Here is a 20,851-nt window from a genome sequence, read left to right on the forward strand (position 1 = left end):
GGTGAAAGAGATGGAAGGTATTAGACAGAAGTAAAAAAAAACTTTTAATGAGGGTGTGGGGAAAAAGAGGAAAAAGTATAATCAAATAGAATGGAGGAAGATATACAATTAGCCATTATAACTATGAGTATTAATGGTATGAACTCAACCATAAAATTGAAAAGGATTAGTGGAATGGATTAGAAACCAGAATCCAACAACATATTGTTTAAAAGAAACACACTTGAAACAAAAAGAAACACAAAGCATAAAATAAGGAGCTGGAGCAAAATCTATTATATATCAGCTAAAGAAAAGTTTTATATGCTAAGTCTCTGGAGAACACTGAATAGCAATAGAAAAAAATATACATATTTGTCAACTGTTCATGGAACCTTCACAAAAACTGCTCGTGGATTAGGACATAAAAAACTCACAAACAGATGCCCCCCCCAAAAGGGAATACTAAATGTATTTTTTTTACCAACCATATTCAAATAAGGATACATTCAATAAAAGGCCTTTGAAGCAAAGATTAAAAATCAGCTGGAAACTAAATAACTTAATCCTAAAGAAGGAGGCCATTAAAGAACAAATCAACAAATCACAGAAATAATCAATCATTTCATTAAAGATAATGACAAAAATGACACATTGGATGAAGTCAAATCACTACTTAGAGGAAATTTTATGTCTCAATGCATTTATCAGTAAAAGAGATAGAGGAAATCAATGAATTTGGCATGCAACTAAAAAAGAAAACCAACAAAATAAAAGCTCCCAATTAAACATTAAGTAGAAATCCTAAAAATCAAAGGAAAAATTAACAAAATTGAAAGAAGAAAATAATACAAGGAGTTATTGGAGATGGAGCTGGAGGAGGAAGAGTTAAAAAGATACACATTGGTTAATTTCATTTTTAAAAAGAAAGAAAACAAATTGCCAGTATCAAAAATGAAAAACAAAATGAATTCAAAACCAATGAAAAGTAGAAATAAAAGCAATTATTAGGAGCTATTTTGGCCAACAACATGCCAACAAAACTAACATTCTAAATCAAGTCAATGAATATTTACAAAATACAAATTGCCCAGATTAACAGAACAGAAAATAGAGTACGAAAATAACCCTATCTTAGAAAAATAAATTGAACAAGCAGTGAATGAACTCCTGAAGGAAAAAAACAAGAACAACTCAGGACCAGATAGATTTATCAGTGAATTCTATCGAACCTTTGAAGAACAATTAATTCCAATATTACATAAGCAGTTTGGAAAAAATAGGGAAAGAATATGTCCTACCTAATTTCTTTTACTACACAATTTTGGTCTTGTTATTTTAACCAGAAGCAAAATAGAGAAAATAAAGCATTTGACAATATTTCCAATTAATATTGATCCAAAAAAATTTAATCAAATATTAGCAAGCAGACTATAGCAATATGTCACAAAGATATACACTATAGCCTGACTGGATTTACACCAGGAATGCAAGTCTAGTTCAATATTAGACAAACTATAACCACAGCTGACCATATTAATAAAAAAACAATAAAAATCATGAATTTATCAATAGATGCAGAAAAGGCTTTTTTTGGACAAGATACAATACCCATTCCTGTTTAAAAAAAAAAAAACTCTAGAAAGCACAGAAATATATGGAATTTTTCTTCAAATGGTAAATAATATCTATCTAAAATCCAAAAGCCAGTATTATCTGGTATGGGAGTAATCTAGAAGGCAAGCATGTGTGCCCATATATATGTATATATGAATATACGTGTGTGTTTATGTGTGTATGTGTATATGAATACACACATATACAGATAAACACACACAGAGCTGACCCAGACGAAAACATAATTTGATTTTAACCAAAACTAGATTATTTTTATTTTACTAAAACTCTACCAGGTCAACTTTCCCATAAAAAAAGCAGCATTCTTTGGCAGTCTATAGCAAACTTACCTGACCAGCAGCAAGTGAGCCAACACCAAGAGGAAATTTCATTGGAATAATTGCAATTCCTTTCTTTTTCCAATAGTTCTTCTTGTTGAAATCTTCTATCATTGCTTTCCTTGCATAGTATGAGGATATCTCCATGCATTCATTCCAACATTTTATTAGGTTGGTTGCATCAATCTCCTGTTTGTAGTGTGTTTCATCTATTTCTTTGTACATGTTTATCATTCTCACCTTAAAAAGAAATTTCAAAAAATGATACAAAATATAGGGGCAGCTAGGTGGTGCAGTGGATAAAGCACAGGCCCTGGATTCAAGAGGACCTGAGTTCAAATCCTGCCTCAGACACTTGACACTCACTAGCTGTGTGACCCTGGGCAAATCAGTTAACCCTCATCGCCCCCCTCCCCAAAAAATCACATAAAATATAGTCTCTCTCCTACTCCTTCCTATCTCTCTCAATCCTACTCATGCTTTCAGGCCCAACTCAAGTCTTAGATCTACCATGAAGCCTTCCTAGATTGCTCTAGTCAACAGTATTTTTCTGACTTTCAAAAGCTTCTTTTGCTGAAATCCTATTTCTGACCCTAAGCTCATAGGACCACAGATATAGAATTGAAAGGGGCCTCAGAAACCATTTAGTCAAACCTCTTCATTTTACAAATAAGGAAATTAATCCCAGGGAAGTTAAATGACTTGCATAATGTCACACAGAGCTGAGTAACTAAAGGTAACTAAACATCAGAAAGCAATAAACATCAAAGGTAGGATTTGGAACCTATAGTTTTGCCTGACTGATTCTATTAGACATAGACCAAGAGCGAATCTAACACCAAACCCAGGCAGGATTGAGCTAACTAAGGACCGGAGCTGGCAGGAACAGGCTGGCAGCCAGAGCAACCAAGAGGCAGAGCTAAGTTCCTTGTGCCTAAAGGACCATAACTGATAAGACCTCTGTCACCTTATACTTTCCCCTTTTGGTGTTATTAAATCCTTTCCCTGGCCTGCTTATTACTAACCCATTGAACAACTAAATGAAAGGTTGAATACTGTTGTCATGAAGCAGAGAAGGAGAAAACTTTTGTCCCTTCCTACAGGCTAACCTAAATGCTGGAGAGCCTGCTTGATAAATGGAGAGGTTGTTTTGACTAGTAACCAGTAGGGATCATTAGCTATGGAAGAAAAGAATGTGGTTGTAAAGGGTTCAGTAGAGGCATGCCTACAATAAGGACTTTTCCCTTTCTGGTCCTTGATTTCCTCATCTATAAAAAGGGACAGTTGAACTATCTTTGAAATTTGTTTCTGTTCTGATATTCTGTGTGTTTTCTATTATGGGATAATTTAATTACCTTCTCTGGTGGCAAACCGCTTTGAGCGGCAACTTTTGTTATGCATGATTCTGTAATCAATCCTGCTTGGGGGTAGCCAAATCCACGGAAAGCAGTGTTAGAAGGTAGATTAGTTTTGCAAGCAAGGCCTCGGCAGCGGAGGTTTGGGATCTTGTAAGCATTGTCCATCTTTAGGATACCCAACTCTATCACCTGTAGGAATCAATCAGACAATCAATCAACAAGTATTTTTTAAGTGTCTACTTCAAAAGTGCCTACCTGTCAAATGCCCACGTGTCAAGCACTATGCTAGGCGCTGGAAAAAAAGAAATCACTGAAATCATTGTAAATATGTGTCCTTCCTGCTCCCTGCTTCTGTTCTTCCATATTTAAGACAAAAAGTAGTCTCATAATGGGCATCAAAAGTGGATTTTTGAGAAAGACACTTTCAAGTCTGAGAGTTCCGTTCAGAGGATATATAGCCAGTGTCTGAAGTCAGAGGGCAAAAAGAGTTCATAGATCTTCTGATCTCACTAGTGTACAAATAATCAATAACCCATATTTATTGCACTTTATTATTACAAAATTTATATATATATATATATATTATCTCACATGACCCTCACAAAAGTCATGATAATTATTAAAAGTGTTATTATACCCATTTTACGGATTTGGATCTAGATCTAGATCTAGCTTGGACAGTGAAGCAAAGTCAGGAACCCAATCCAGGGCTTCTGATTCATGTTCAGTGGTCTTTCTACTACCTTGTATGTTTCTCCACTGAAAGTTCCTTACATAAAGAATATTCATTTCTATTATTATATAGCTTCCAGTGAGCCTAGTATAGTGGATAGAAAGCTGGCCTCCACTCCAGGAAGACTAACACTAAAGACCTACCTCTATTACTTACTGACTGTGTGACTCTAGGCAAATCATTTAACCTCTAGGCATCTCTCTCATAAGACTGTAATTTGAAGAGAAGGTGACAACTGCATTGGTAAAGAAAGTTGCCTCACTTGAGTTTCTTATACTAATGAAATAATGGGCCTACTCCCTATCGCTAGTATATCACCAGAAGCAATAATCTCTTTATCCTTATTGCACAAATAAAATATATATTTCACTTTTTTAATTCCATAATTTAAATAATTGAATGTATGTTTATCCATTAATACTTACAAATACAGATTCATCCAATGTGAAGCCACCATTAGAATAATGTACAATATCCAGGGCCATGATTCTACCATCATTCATGAATCCTACCTAAAGAAGAGAACTGCATCTTTAGAGACTGAAGGAAGGAAATATTACCTTTTTGTTTTAATTAACTGTTTCTAAAGTCAAAGTAGGTTATTCTTCTCTTGTATGCGCCTAGAGTCTACTTATATTTACCCTTGAAAGTAGAACACTTGGTTTTTTCCCCATTGTCATCTGACCTCTAACAATAATTTATGGCAATGGACAATAGTACATAAAGGTAGGAAACAAAATGTCATTATCTATGCATAATGTATTATGTAGAAATTACAAGTCTAGAAGGTATCTCTCTACCTGTGATCTAAAGTCCCTCTTGAAAACTGTTTCCATCTTTAACTCTTTTCACTTTAGTATTTTTTCATTCTCTCATTTTCCACTGGTTCTTTCTACCTCCAAACATTCTTCCCTGTCCAACTTAAAAACACTTTCTTTGATACCAATTTTTTTTTCTTTCTTTCACTCCCATATTTTCTCAACAAATAGTCTATCACATATTCTTTTCATAGCCTCTTTTCAATCCGGTTTCTGTCCAAACTGTACTACTGAAACTATTCTCTCAAAAGGCCATTGGTGTGACCTATTTTTTGTTCTCAATCCTTATTCTTCTAGACATTCTCTGTAGTACCTGACAAGATTAAATCTTCCTGAATTCTCTTCTTTCTTGCTTCCCAAAATACTACAGCATACTATTTCTCCACTTACACTGTTCCTTTTATTCTCTTTCACTTACTGCTCTCCTTTATCCCATTCCCTAAAAATGTATGTTCCCAAAGTCTCATTACCTTCTTATTTTCTTTGACTTTTCTTCAGAACACTAAATGACTTTACAAATCCACATCTCCAGCTCTAATTTAGACATTCACCTAGATATTGTATTCCTATTGCCTTCTGCACATTTCCAATTAGGTGGCCCGCCACACTATTTCTCCAACCAGAATCATTATTTTCTCCCAAAACTGGTTCCTCCTTATAATCTACCCCTTTTTGGTTAATGACACCATCATTCTCCTAGTCACATATGTTTAAAATCCTGTTCCACTTCTTCCTCTCCTCCATCTGCTATATCCAATCCATCACCAGGTTTTATTGATTCTTCCTTCATGATATTTCTTGAAATGTGCCCATTTCTCTCCATTTCCAACCTAGATCTCTACCATATGCCTGAGTTACTAAAATCATTTTCTAATGGTCTCCCTAACCCCAGACTTTCTCATTTCATCTCAGTCACCCTGTAATATCACCCTATGATATTAATCATATTAAAACTGCTAAAGGAACATTTTTATCATAATATTCTGCTGTTCAAGATTTCACCAATTCTCAGCAGTGTCTACCCAAGTGTTCTAAACCTGGGTGAACTTGTTTTTCTTTTTTGAATATGTATTTTGATAAATATATTTCAGTATAAATGGTTTCCCTTGTAATCTTATGTATTTTTTATGGAGTTAAATATAATAGTCCAAAAAAGTGTTCATTGGCTTCCCCAGATTGCCAAAGGGGTCAATGAGATTAAAAAAAAAAATTAAGACCACCCTCCCCACCCCGACCCCCAGCCAAGTTGAAACTTCTTGTGCTGGTTTGTATCCAAAACTTCCCATAATCTTGGACTTTACATTCTCACAACTACACAATAAGCATCCACTGCTCTAATCATGCTAGTTTCATAATTTCCCCCTATATTCATGTCATGCTCATTCCTGCCCCTGCACCTTTGCTTCCCCATGCTCATAACCTTCGGGCCATTTTGACTTTTTTATTCTACTCACTTTGTACTTTCCAAGGTAAGGATGACGGCCTCCAGTTATTAGTATATCTTCTCTACGTTCCAGAACACAGCGGACTGGACAGCCAGTTCTAAAACCAGAAAAGGGTCAACTTATACCAAGTAAGGATGAGAGATCAGGAAAAACAAAAAATTAAAGAAGTGGTATTTTGGATTTATTCAACTTATTTCCTTTCAGTTCATTTCCCATGTTGCCTCCACTCCCGATCCATTATTGCTCTAGTTTGTACAAGGGACCCTTCAAACCCCCTTGGATCAAGCTTATTGCTTTGGTGTTGTCTGACTACAGGAGGCTTTTAACTGAACCAGCCTACACTTGGAGAAGTTTCCTGTTCTCTAAGGGACCTCTATAACTACCTTACCAAATAAGAGAAGGGTCTTGAAATAATTCTTTAGGGCTTTTATCATATATCTTTTCTATTATGCCTACTATAATATTAGACTCAAAGTAGACATTCAGGAAATATGTGTTACAGTTAATTAAATCTATGCATCCAAAACTTTCCAAGTCAAGCCAAATTCCAAGGTATTCATTTTATATTCAAACATCTGGGAATGGTAACAAGGGATGGCTTCTGATAGAGAAAGTGGAATAGACAGATTGTCATCTTTTTGCTCCAGGCTACCTTAGGGCCAACATTTAGAGTCTAAAACCATCAGGCATAGTGCAAAGAATTGATTTCAAGTAAAATGATAAGAATTTGAATCACAGCTCTACCACCTACTATCTGGGTAATTTTGAAAAAGTCACTTCATGTCTCTGAATCTCTGTTTCCTCAATCATAAAATGAGCTGGCAAATTGCTTTAATCTATTAGGGCCCAGATGACTTTAAATTTCTATGTTCCAAGCTATAAATGAACTCTCAAAGAAGCTTTAGAAGCCAATTCTATCAAACATTCAAAGAATAATCAATCCTAATAATACATAAACTAGTTGCAAAAACAGAAAAAGAAGAAATTCTACCAAATTTCTTCTATTATGCATAGCCTTGACACTTAAACCAGGGAGAGTCAAAACAGAGGGAGAAAACTATACACCAATGAACACTGAGGCAAAATATATAAAATAAAATACTCACTGAAAGACTACAGCAACATATCACAGAGATTATACATTATTACTAAGTTGGACTTATATTAGAAATGAAAGTTTGGTTCAATATTAGGAAAATTATAATATTAATATCAAGATCAACAAAAAGCTTGTGATTGGGGCAGCCAGGTGGAGCAGTGGATAAAGCACCAGCCCTGGATTCGGGAGGACCTGAGTTCAAATCTGGCCTCAGACACTTGACTTAACCCCAAATGCCTCACTAAAAGAAACCAAAAAGCTTGTGATTATATCAAGAGACACGGAAAAAAAATTTACAAAAATTTGACCCAAAAGTCTCAGTGCATGTTTAAGCTTTAATACCTTAACTCAACACTCATTTCTATTAAAACAAACAAACTAGGGGCAGCTAGGTGGCACAGTGGATAGAGCATTGGCCCTGGATTCAGGAGGACCTGAGTTCAAATCTAGCCTCAGACACTTGACAAGTACTTAGCTGTGTGACCCTGAGCAAGTCACTTAACCTCAATTGCCTCACCAAAAAACAAACAAACTAGAAAATACAGGAGTATGTAGACTTTATCTTTTGAGAGGGGGTGGGGAGGCAATTGAGGTTAAGTGACTTGCCCAAGATCACACAGCTAGTAAGTATCAAGTGTCTGAGGCTGGATTTGAACTCAGGTCCTCCGGAATCCAGAGCCGGTGCTCTATCCACTGTGCCACCTAGCTGCCCCATGACTTTATCTTAACATAGGAAATAAAATTAACCTAAAATCAAAAGCCAGCATAATAAGTAAAAGGGTCAAATGAGTCTTTTCTGATAAGATTGAGGATAAAGCAAAGATGTCAATAGTTACCACTAATATTTGATATAGTGCCAGAAATGCTAGCTATAGCAGTAAGATGAGAAAAATAAATTGAGAGAATAAGTATAATCAAAGAAGAAATAAAAGTATTACTTTTGCAAATGATAGAATGGTGTACTTAGAGAAACCTAAAAAATTGACTAAAAATTACTTGAAACAATAACTTCAGCAAAGTTGCAGGATATTAAATAATTCTACAAAAATCATTGGCATTTCTATTATTTTTCCAATGAAACTTAGCAGAAAATTATAGAAAGAAAATTCCATTCAAAAGAACTACAAGGGCAGATAGGTGGCACAGTAGATAAAGCACTGGCCCTGGATTCAGGAAGACCTGAGTTCAAATTTGGCCTCAGACACTTGATACTTACTATCTATGTGACCCTGGGCAAGTCATTTAACCCTCATTGCAGCGCCAAACCAAACCAAAACAAAACAAAACTACAGAATGCATAAAATACTTAGAAGCCTATCCAATATGAGACACACAGGAAATATATAAATATAACTACAAAACACTATTTGCAGAAATAAAAGACCTAAATAATTAGAAAAATATTAATGGATAGCTAAATCAATATAATAAAAATGACAATACTACCAAAATTAATTTACTTAACCCAATGCCATACCATAACTAGAAAAAATAGTTATAAAATATATCTGGAAGAATAAAAGGTAAAGTATCTTAAGGGCAATTATAATTTCTAAAAAGTGGGAGAAAAGGATGCCTAGCAGTGCTAGATCTCAAACTGTACTACAAATTGGTAATAATGAAAATGATTTGGTACTAGTTAAAAATACGTTGATCAGTGTAACAGATTATGTACACAACTTTTTGGAGCAAATTAATTTAGTAACATAATATTCAGTAAACCCAAAGACACCAGACAATGGGATAAGGACTCACTATTTCACAAAAATTGCTGGGAAAACTGCATAGCAGTCTGGTAAAAACTGGGCTTTGATCAACACCCCACACTATATACCAAGATAATCTCTAGATGGATACATGAACTTGATATCAAAGGTCATATCATAAACAGGTTAGAGAAACAAGGAAGAAATTACCTTCCTGATCTATGGCCTAGTGAACAGCTCCTGACCACACAAGGGATTAAAAAGGATTACAGAAGAAAAAATAGACAATTTTGGATCATAGCTAAAAGGGGCAGAACAAGTCTAAATCCAAAAGTACTTCTTACTATCCAATGCTGACTCTCTTGCTCTCATTAAATGTAACACAATTTCCACTTACTTCTTTGCTGCAAATGCTGTAATAGCTGCCAAGATACCAGTTTTTGTTGCTTTTCCACCAAAAGCTCCACCAACTCTTTTGACATGACACATGATCTTGTTAGATGGAACCCTTAATATGGAGGCTACCATGTCCTGTAAATATTCATTTGGTTTAATCTAAATCCTCTTAAATAAGAAATTCAATTCGTATTAATAAGAGCAATTATATACATGGTGGAAGGGGGAAGGTGCAGAATTCTAGCTGCTAGCTAATCATTACTATGAAGAAAAAATGCTTTCCTGGGCCAACAAATACAAATACCGGAGTACTGAAGATTAGAAAATGGTAACTTTTACTGATTAACATTCCTTTTTAGTTCAAAGTTTTTAAAAAACGTCAGAAGTAATCCATGTTAGCCTATAAAACCTGGATGTTTTTGTTAAATTATAAAACATCTACCTAAATGAAAATGTTTAGTAATTTTTTTTAAGTTTCCAGTGGGTCCAGAAGTCTCATCTCCATTTATCAGAATTATTAATATATGAATAAACATATTGATATGTCAAGAAGCAAAACTGTCTTGGAATTATAAAAATCCCCAAATGGAGATAGAATATGACAACAAGATTTTATATCATGCCACATGTCACAAGATTTGAGAAATGTATCCAAGAGATAGAGATAAAAAAGCTTTAAAGACCTGGGAACTCAACTGATTTAAATGTCATTGAAAACCTATGGGCTATAATCAAAGCTAGGCTTAGGAAAATGGACTATTTGTCAAAAGTATACTTACTGTTCAATGTGATAAGACATGATGAATTTTAAAATGTGTTAAAAACTTGAGAACTGAAATCACTCTTAAATGGTTTATTATCTATTAGTAGATTTAATTTTCTAATTTTGTTTCATTTAATGGACATATCACTAATATTCTTCATTCTCTGATTCTAGGTTGTCCCCAAAAAGCAACACTACAGGGTATTACATTTCAAAAACCAAAGGAATACCACCTTCAGTATGACAGTCTGAAATTAATTTAAGTAGCCAGTATGGGGCTTGGGGTTTGTTTTGGGTTTCATATTGTTAGGTTTTTTTGTAAGAGAATTTTAAAATTAACTATGTGCCCTGGACAAGGGTTCTACATTACCTGTGCTAATCTGGGATCTTGTGTTGACACATAGACATCCATTTCTTTGTCTTCTCCATATGGAACAACACGTATGCTCTGAGTTTCCATGTAAAAATGTTCTTGGCCTCCAATGTGAATCTCACCTATTATGGGAGAAAAAAAACAACAATCCTCAAATGTTTATACAAAGCAGTATAAATGACAAGTTTAGGGGACAAGTAAGGTATGGCAAAACTGTTGTCTACCCAACATTAATCTCATTTTTCCCAAGAATTATTTCCACAGGTAGCAATACTAGCCCTAAATGATTTGCACTGTTCCTTCCAGGTTCTATGTTCTCTCATCTTAAACATATTTAAGATCCAAGGGCAATATTAGTTCACATTCACAAGATTGAACTATTGTCCCAGACTTGGAAACCATAAGACTAAGTCATAAAATATCTCCGGCTTCTTAAGTTCAAAGACAAAACTCCATTGCAAATATAAGTACCAAATACAGAAGGGAGAGAAGAAAGGAAAATGGCCATACTCATAGTGACCTTTCCCTATCCCACATGTCTAAGGTCATCTCAAGGCAATCTCATCTGTCCCAAACTATTTATTCCAGACCCTTCCTCCCCACCTGACCAGTCAAATTTCTTCTTCCTGGATCTCACGGATACCCCTGGAAGATCGTCATTGTCACCAGGAGAGTGGGTGATAATGAAACTAATACTAGTTATTTTTCTGTCATACTTCTGAATGATCCAATGTGGACACAAAGGCTGATGAAATTCAGAAACTCTTCAATCTTTAAGGGAGACAATATAATACAGTAGAAAGAGTGTTAGAGTCAGAGGACCTGGGTTTAAATACTGACTTTACCATTTGGCAGCTGTGGGTCATTGGGAAAGTCACTGTATTTACCTGGTCCTCAGTTTCCTCAGCTGTACTTCATCTATTCTATACTTCTCTGTACCTATATGTGTGTATGTATGTGTGTGTGTGTGTGTATTTATGTATGTATGTATTTATTTATATGTATGTGTATATACTTATAATATACCTGGCTATATGTGGTATAGTATATATGATATACCTGTATGTGTGTATATTCTCTACTTCATCTACTCTGTACTTCTCTTCTACATACCTGTGTGTATGTATATGTATGTATACATAATATAAACACACATGTGGGTATGTATGTATATAAAGCAGGTACATTCAAGAGAAGTACAAAGTAAATGAAAGGTCCCCCATGAGGGCTATGCAGGAGCAATAGGTACTAGGGTACCAGGAAAAGCCAGCTGCAGGAGGTGGCATTTGGGCTGAGTCTTAAAGAAAGCCAGGGATTCCATGAGGTAAAGATAAGAAGGGAGAACATTCTAGGAATGGAGGACAGCCAGGACCAACACTCAGATGTGGGAGACATAGCACTGCATGTGATGAAACAGCAAGTATAGCCTATGAAAGTAATGAATGAGAAACCAATACAGTGGAGGATATTTGGTAAACAGCGTAAGCTGACGAGCTGGATCCCTTTCTGAAGGTAGATTGTGTCACAGCAATAAACTTTGCTTTGAAAGAAAGGGCAGAGAAGACCTCTTAGATGAGTTAGATTGGTCAGCACAAAGTCTGGGAAAATCAGAGACCTGGAAAAACAGGATAACAGAAAAGACCAGAAGCAAAATTCAGATTTTGTAACTTATTGGTGACTTACTTAAGAAGTCCATCCTTCTGAAAGAGGTGAGAGGTGGAAACATGGAGAATTGGAGAATTAAAGACTTTTAGAGCTAGAAGAAATCTTAGAGGTTAGGCTGAAAAAGGATATTAGATTGTTTTAGGTAGACGGATACCTGTAGGGCAATATATTCAAGCTACCAAAATTGATTCCCAGCGGGCAACTGGGAAAGCTGTATGATGTCTAAGATATACCTGACTGGAAGTCCTTTAGGAACTCTCAGTCTAGCTTGATAATAATTCATATTCACACAGGACTGAAAGTTTCACAAAGCATATTCCTTACAACAAGCCTATGAGGTCAACATTACAAACATTATTATTCTCATTTTACAGAGCTGGAAACAGACTCAGTGAAGTGAGTTACCCAGTGTCATAGGCTCATAGATTTAAAGCTGGAAAGCTCCTCTGAAGTCATCTAGTCAATCTTCATTTTACAGATGAGGAAACTTAGGGTTAGGTAATTTAAGTGACTTGCCCCAGGTTACACAGTAAAGTAGCAAAAACTGGATTTGAACCCAGGTCCTCTGATTCCAGGTCTCTGAGTTTAAGCACATGTAGTGCTTAAAGTGTGTGATGTCTTCACACAGCTAGTGACAAAAGCTGGTGACTTTGCACAGCTCTGACGCACTTAAATCCAATTCACAGAGAAGTTAAGACATCACCCATGATGCATTGATTCTCTTCACAAAAGAAGGACAAACAAGAAATGACATAGCTGAGTTTGATGCTCAGATCTTCTGAGTCTTCTTTCTCTTACCCAACACTGCCTCTCCATGTTTAATGGGCAAAATGTTTTACCTTCAAGGATCTGGTCAACAGTTTTAAATGCTTCATCAACATCTCCATATTCTATTTTTCTTTCTGGCTCATAGAAAGAGTTGTGCTGTATTGCATCCTAAGTTTAAAATGGAAAAAAATATATATATTTATAATAAGGATTTTTTTCAAATGTGAGGAGGGGAAGTACAAAGGAAAGAAAATAAAATTTTGTTTACTAAAAAAATTAAGAAAGAAAGAAAAAAAAAAAGAAAAGCAAGGCTGACCAATAAAAACTCAACATTACACAAGACCCAGCCTCATTGTTTTCATTGTTTGAGTCTTAGCAGCCTTCTTCCTGTGCCTAAGCTAGAACTTTCCCACAAATGAGTCCTACAGAGGCAGTGAAATCTCAGGGACACCCCCTAAGGAGACCATACAAATAATGCAATTTAAGATCTCCAGGCAGGGAGGGAAGCTGGGGGGAGTACACTTCAAATAGTTTCAAATCACAAAGATCATTTTCCATGACCAGATTTGCAAACATTTAAGTTTATTGTTAAGAGGACAGAAGGAAAGCAGTTTGCATCATAACAATGATTAATTTCAAGTGTTGAAGAACTTTGGTAAAAATTAATTATGTGGTATTTTCCAAAAGAAAAAATTTAGCAACTCACTAATCAAGTTTACACAAACAATGAGACTGGGGAAAAGTAAATACAACTCAACAAAAAAGGTTTATGATTGGGAACCAACTCTGAATGCATAAATTACAGTAAAGTCCCAGTTCCTTTCCCACAACTACACTCTTCCTAGAGATGCTGTACACATCTTTGGCACCATGCCACACAAGCCACGGCAAGTGTCTCTTGACAAGTGTTAAAAAGGAATCATACCACATAAACTATAATATGTTCTGAAATTAATTCCCATGCTCAAGTGTGATGGTTATTTGATGATGGATGGATTTTATTATACCAAAGTAATAACTGATACATTTAATAGTTTTTTTAATCACCTCATTTGTTTTCTAACTAAGCTAAATGTTATGGGCCTGGGGTGCATCAAAGAACCTTCTCCTTGAGAAACTAAACCAAAGGACAGACGCACCTAAAGAGAGAAGAGGCACCAGATCTGGACTGAGCTAGTTCCCGGACCACCACCCTTCATTCCAATCTCCCCCACTCCTAGGGAGATCAGATTAGGTGTGGCTGATGCCTTGAGAGATCCACAGCCACCCTTCACCCAACTCCCCCAGTCACCACCAGTGGGGGATGGTCCTCCCTCAATAAGGGAACTTTCCACAGTCAGACGATCACATCATCAGACCACCATCGGACCTCTATAAAAGTATCTGCCTGTCTCCTGCTCGAGGAAATAGGTATCTCAGAGCCATGCCTCTGTGCTATACCTTCTCCCCATGAGAAGAATTCCATGGATTTCTCTCTTGGTTTCTCTTCCCCAGTCCCTAAATAAACCATTATTTTATTCTAATTGGATTTGTGTGCAAGAGGACATAATTCTTTTTTTTTTTGGTCTGTTTTGTTTTCTGAGGCAATGAGGGTTAAGTGACTTGCCCAGGGTCACACAGCTAGTGTCAAATGTCTGAGGCTAGATTTGAACTCAGGTCTTCCTGAATCCAGGGCTGGTGCTTTATCCACTGTGCCACCTAGCTGCCCTGAGGATGTAATTCTTTAAAGAGGAATTCCTAAGAACCCCTATCCCGAACCCCCCACCTATTTCCCCAAAACATAAAGATAATATTTCCTAGGTCAAAAACACTATCATGAGCTCCCGCATCTAGAGCTGGAAGGGCCTTTAGAGTACTTCTGGTCTAATCTCATTACACAGGTGAGAAAGCTGAACTCCAGAGAAAAGCAATTTGCCCAAGGTCTCACAGGTAAGTAGCAATTAGAGGCTTTGAACTCAGGTCCAAAGACTCCAAGTTCAGAACACTTTCCACTGTACCAAGCTGCCTCCCAAAGTTCATTTGGAAACTCTACTGAGCAATTTTTTTTTTTCAAGATGATGTGTTCCTGGGTTTCTAGGCCAACTTGAGTCTACATATTTTCTAAGTATTTCCTGGTGAAAGAGGCCAGAAGTTGATCTAGATTTGGGCATTATACCATTCTCTACACACCCTTTTAATCCCTCCGTTTGCATTTTAATCAGTCTTAGATTTAATTGTTAATGAACATGAGAGAGAGGTGGAGTAAGGACTCTACTCCACACCCTCTTGGTAGGAAACATTTGTAAAGTTTGGATTTTTACTTTGGGTGGAGCTTTTTGTCAGAGAATTAGAGACTTTATGAGTTGTTTCTTAATTTTTTTTCCCTTGATGATGGAGATGGGAACATTTTGAAATTGGAAGGAAGAGATGGAGGATTAGGAAGAGAAAGAGGTAGAGAAGAAGTGCTCATATTTAAATAGAGTTCTAACATTTGCAAAGTGATTTAAGGGTGCAGTGGATAAAGTGCTGTATCTAGAATCAGGAAGACTTGAGTTCAAATCCAGCCTTAGATACTTACTAATTCTGTGATTCCAAGCAAGCCATTCAATTTCTTAGCCTCAATTTCTCCATGAGTAAAATGACAATAATAGGGGCAACTAGGTGGCACAGTGGATAGAGCACCGGCCCTGGAGTCAGGAGTACCTGAGTTCAAATCCGGCCTCAGACACTTAACACTTACTAGCTGTGTGACGCTGGGCAAGTCACTTAACCCCAATTGCCTCACTAAAAAAAAAAAAAATTACAATAATAGCACCTACCCTACAGGGTTGTCATGAGGATCAAATGAGATAGTAGGTATAAAATGCTTTGTAAACTTCAAAGTATTATGGTAATACTAACCATTATTTTTTTTTCATCTCCTCATTTAATCCTCCCAGGTCCTTATGACAAGTTTAAGTACTAGAGAAGTATCTATAGCTTCCAAACTCAAATATTTTGTTTCTTTAGGAAAGGAAATGGGGAGCATACAGTGATGTTCAAAACAAATTTATTATGTAAGTAATGGTCCTAATTCTTCTAAAAACATCTGTTTTGATCCAATTGACTCAAGAGCCCCCAATCATTTGACTATCTTCCTGGCTCAATAAAAAGGCATGAACTTTGGATTTTGAATAGACTAGCCTTTTTTTTTTTTTTGGCTTTTTTTTTTGGAGGGGGCCATGGGGGTTAAGTGACTTGCCCAGGGTCACACAGCTAGTAAGTATCAAGTGTCTGAGGCCAGATTTGAACTCGGGTACTCCTGAATCCAGGGCTAGTGCTTTATCCACTGAGCCACCTAGCTTCCCCCCCCTTTTTTTTTTGCTTTTTAAAAAAGAAATTGCTCAAACAAATTCAGGGGTCCTTGGTAGAGAACAGCAGAATGCACAGTTGTTTTAGAACAAATTCTCTTGGGGGCTCATCTTAGCCAGTTCTCCAAGGTAGAGTTGACTTTGTTTTTTCCTATGACAAATAATCCTGTTGTGAACATAAACTTGTTTCCTAAGTAACCTTAAAGCACTCAAAATATCTTTTTTAAAAATTCTACATCTAATATGTTAATATTAGCTTCCCTAACTTTTTAAAATTGTGAAATGCTTTCATTACTTTATAGGACAAGTAAAAGAACCAATAAAAAGCATGCATAAGAACATATACAATTTCAGAGGGTGAAATCTAATAGCCTTTGGAAACTTCTAAAATGATTTTAGCTTCAAAAAATCCATTTTGAGGGGCAGCTAGGTGGTGCAGTGGATAACTGTCCTGGATTCAGGAGGACCTGAGTTCAAATTTGACCTCAGACACTTGACACTTACTAGTTGTGTGACCCTGGGCAAGTCACTTAACCCCCATTGTCCTGAAAAAAAAAATCCATTTTGAAATGTGACTAACTAACTGTGATGTCTATAGGCACATGAGGATTCTCAAAATAGCACTGATCTTATACATTTATAAGACGATAATTTAATCTTATAAAACCTTTTTTTATATATAGGGAGATACACATTGGGGAACAGCAAAATGGGAAATTGGAAAGAATTCCTACAGAGTTTGGCTGAATGGTGCTCAGAGATTAAGTGTGAGAGAGGACACAGCTGGCTGTGTCTAGTGACACAACTCCCCTTAAAGAATTTTTTTTTTTTTTGCAGGGCAATGAGGCTTAAGTGACTTGCCCATGGTCACACAGCTAGTGTCAAGTGTCTGAGGCTGGATTTGAACTCAGATCCTCCTGAATCTAGGGCTAGTGCTCTATCCACTGCACCACCTAGCTGCCCCTCTCCCCTTAAAGATTGATAACTGCTTGTTCTCCTAATTTCTAAGAGGGAACCACTGAAGAATTTGATAATCACCTCAATAGTCAGGATCAAGGGTTCCAAATCACTATACTCAATCTTCACCAGACGTGTTGCACGCTTTGCTTTATCATCTGAATCAGCAATCACAACACACACAAGCTGACCCACAGCAAAGACCTAAAAAACACAAAGACCAGATGGGGGTGGTGAGGGGGGAGAGGAAAGAGGAGAGTGCATGTTTTATTCTTCTCTTGTATTACATTCACATTCTACTACAGAGTTAGGTACACATATCGGCACCAGAGGTTCTGAATGTATCCCCATGTTAAATGTTGGTGTTTGGTACATATATCTAAAGTTCCAAAGATCCCGTTTCATCAGTGGTGGATACAGTACTGAGCACTACCTCTCCATGTGTTAGTAGATTGGATGCTATTGTGTTCAAATAAATTCACTCCTTAGGGGCCACCCTTCAGAGGATGAGGCTCTCCAACAACAGATTCTGTCACATGGCCAGCATTTGGAAGATTTTCTGGCTTGGTGGGATCTACTAGAGCTCAAGACCACTAAATTGAAGTTTGAGAACTCAAGGGTAGGCTCTGTGCCAAAATGGGGCATCAGATGGGGCCTTAGTAGGGACCTGCTTATACAGCAGGTACATAAGTATCCACTGAATAAAGGGAAACAAATGAATAATGAAGTAGCACATCCATTATTAACAAATATTCTAGAAACAAGACACACTTAAAGGAAGAGTGATAGCGATCCAAAAGGGATTAAAGAAATTCCAAGACTCCTTGGAAATGGATCAGCATTAGCAGTAGCCAAGGGGAATGGACAGCAGTAGCATTGCTTCTTGAGAATAGATCAGGACTGGGGCCTATCTGAGGGCAGGTTTCTGAGGGAAGGTGCTTCCTGACCTGTGGTTGTCTGCTGCCTATATTAATGAACAGAGGGCTATAACGAAAGAAAGAGTTAACTACTCCCTAAAGATACCAGGACTCAAGTGCATGTTCCATGTCATGGAAGCCACATGACACTAGCTTAATTGAGGTTCCCATTACCTGGATTATTTCTGTAGCCTACTAATTGGTCTTCCTAATTTCAGGCTCTCTCTTCTCCAATCTATCCTTGACACAGGCACTAAATTGATATTTGGAATTCACAAGTCTGACAGTGTTACTTATTGTCTCAACAAATCTTCAGTGGTTCTTGAGAGTAAAACACGCACAGTTCTCATCCTGATATGTAAAGCCATCCAACAATCTGGCTGGCAGATAGCTTTCCAACCTTACTTCATAGTATTTCACTTCAAGAACATTCCTCATTCCAGCCAAACTAGCTGTCTAGTCCTTGAACTCAACATGCCATCTCCTGTTTGCATGCCTTTACACAGGCTATTTCTTCCTCACCTTTGCTTCTGAGAAGCCCTAACTTCCTTCTAGGCCAGTTCAGATGACCCATGTTCTGCTAGAAGACTTTTCGGTTCTTTGTGCTCTCACTTCACATTCTCTTGTTTTTCTTTCTCTGTGCATGTGTCATATCGACTACTATCCCCACCACCCCTAACTGAAAGTAAGGTCCATTAGGGCAAGAACTTTTTTGGTTTTGTCTCTGTATCTACAGGGTCTAGAACAGTGCCCAGAACTTAATAAAATAGTTAACAAATGCTTGTTAAATTAAATCCTGTCTATAAGAGAGTAAAGGAAGGCCTTTGACAGGAAGAAACACCATTTAGCATAGTGGCCATATGCTGGACCACATTCCTATTCCTTCTCTATAATTTCAATCTCTGATAAAACTTCTGACAACAGTGAGTCATTAAGACATATCTTTTTTATTTCTTATGAGAGATATGTCTGTACTGGCAAGAGGAAGGGCCATGATAAGGCTAGGTGAAAAACTTCTGGTCTAGAGTTTAATGCATTTTACATAGAACTTTTGGGGGGATGGAGAGCAGAAGGGAAAGAATGAGATAGATGAGAAGCTATTGTCTGGTTCTTTTATTAACTTTGGTTCAGCCCACTTCTGAAAAGCTAAAAATTACTTTAGCATATTCTTTGTATTTTTTTTCTTCAGCTATCTGCTGACATCCCTTCTCCTCTGTATTTTTTTCCTATTCACTCTCCTTCTCTTCTCCAGGTTAAATATCACTCGTTCCTTCCACTGATCCTGACATGACATCTCTCCTGACCCCTTACTATCCTAGTCACCTCCCACCTCTCAAACTTCACTCTCTACTTAATACAGCCTAGGACTGTGCTAATTTATTATACCTTGATATTTATATAAATCACAATGGTATCACCAGTGTTAACATTTTTCCAGTGTACATTCCTATTTCTAGGGGATCTGGGGTAGAGAATATCCAGAAAACATTGTCACTGTCCCTTATGCAATGTAAAAATGAACAATTCAGATCTCGAAGCACTTCATAGGCTTGAACACTGTCCTATTCCATTTCATCCACAAAGCAAGCACTCCACAGGCAATAGCAAACAATCTTGGCTTTTAGTTAATATTTACTTAATGCCCACAGGTCTCAGCTTACTCTGCCAAAACACCTTGGCCATCTCATACGGTTCACAGCGGTTTCTGTTCAAGGTAGGTTTTCTCCAAACTCCACTGATTATTAAAACTCTTTTCCTTTTGAGTCTGCTTATCAAATTGTTATTGTCCCTATTAGACACTGACTTAGATACTGAATGAGAACATGAATGCCTAGAGTGGTCAGAGAGGCCCAAGAAATTCTGCAATGTACTTCTTCTACAAACTGAGTGTGAACTAACATTTTTCCAGACCAAGAGCCTGTTCAGTGCCATTTTAATAACCAGAACTAAACACACTGGAATGTCATATAAATCTTCAATAGAAAACAGTCGAGGCTGCATGTTGATTTAGAAGACCACAAATTAACATTATCTGTGTTGAATTTTTATTTCTGTTAAACACTTCCCAATTACATTTTAATCTGATTCCGACTGCACTGAGGAGTTTTGCTGCCACCTGCTGCCAAGATCACTCAGTACAGATCCTTTTCAGTTATCCACCAGCCTCCAGGTCTTTCTCCCACTTTCTTCAGGAGTTTGGTTTCCTTAACTAATGGTTGTCTTATCTTCCCCAAACACTACCTTCGTTTTCAAGGACTTCAGTATACATGTTGATGTTCCTTCAGGCATAACTAGCCTTCCAATAAATATAGCAACCTCTTTAATTTCCATGACCTGCACCTTAGTCACTCATGAAGGCAGTGATCTTAGGTCACATCATCATCTATTTATAACTAACTGTACCACCTCCATGATCTTGAACTTCCTCTCTCTAGTCATGGTCTTCTATTCTTCTATCTCACCCTTTGTCTCACTTCTCCTAAACATATTCTTCTTTCTCAATAGGATATCAAGTCCCTTCACCTCTCTGTTCTCCTAGTACCTCACCCACTCCTCTGCCCTCATTTTCTTCCTTTCAATTTTATCCTTA

General features: G+C 37.0%; 1 protein-coding gene across 1 annotated transcript in view; it reads right to left on the reverse strand.

The window, feature by feature from the left end:
- Positions 1-20,851, reverse strand: part of LOC122746748 (aldehyde oxidase 1-like) — an 88,230-nt gene that overhangs the window by 26,620 nt on the left and 40,759 nt on the right. Inside the window, exons 19-26 of the mRNA XM_043992663.1 lie at positions 17,426-17,548; positions 13,130-13,226; positions 10,623-10,747; positions 9,491-9,624; positions 6,298-6,385; positions 4,451-4,537; positions 3,290-3,481; positions 1,947-2,174 (exon numbers count right to left, since the gene is read on the reverse strand). Of these exons, the coding sequence (XP_043848598.1) occupies positions 1,947-2,174; positions 3,290-3,481; positions 4,451-4,537; positions 6,298-6,385; positions 9,491-9,624; positions 10,623-10,747; positions 13,130-13,226; positions 17,426-17,548 (1,074 nt within the window). The remainder of the gene's footprint in view (positions 1-1,946; positions 2,175-3,289; positions 3,482-4,450; positions 4,538-6,297; positions 6,386-9,490; positions 9,625-10,622; positions 10,748-13,129; positions 13,227-17,425; positions 17,549-20,851) is intronic.

This window comes from Dromiciops gliroides, chromosome 3 (assembly GCF_019393635.1).
Source record: "Dromiciops gliroides isolate mDroGli1 chromosome 3, mDroGli1.pri, whole genome shotgun sequence".
NCBI classification, from domain to species: Eukaryota; Metazoa; Chordata; class Mammalia; order Microbiotheria; family Microbiotheriidae; genus Dromiciops; species Dromiciops gliroides.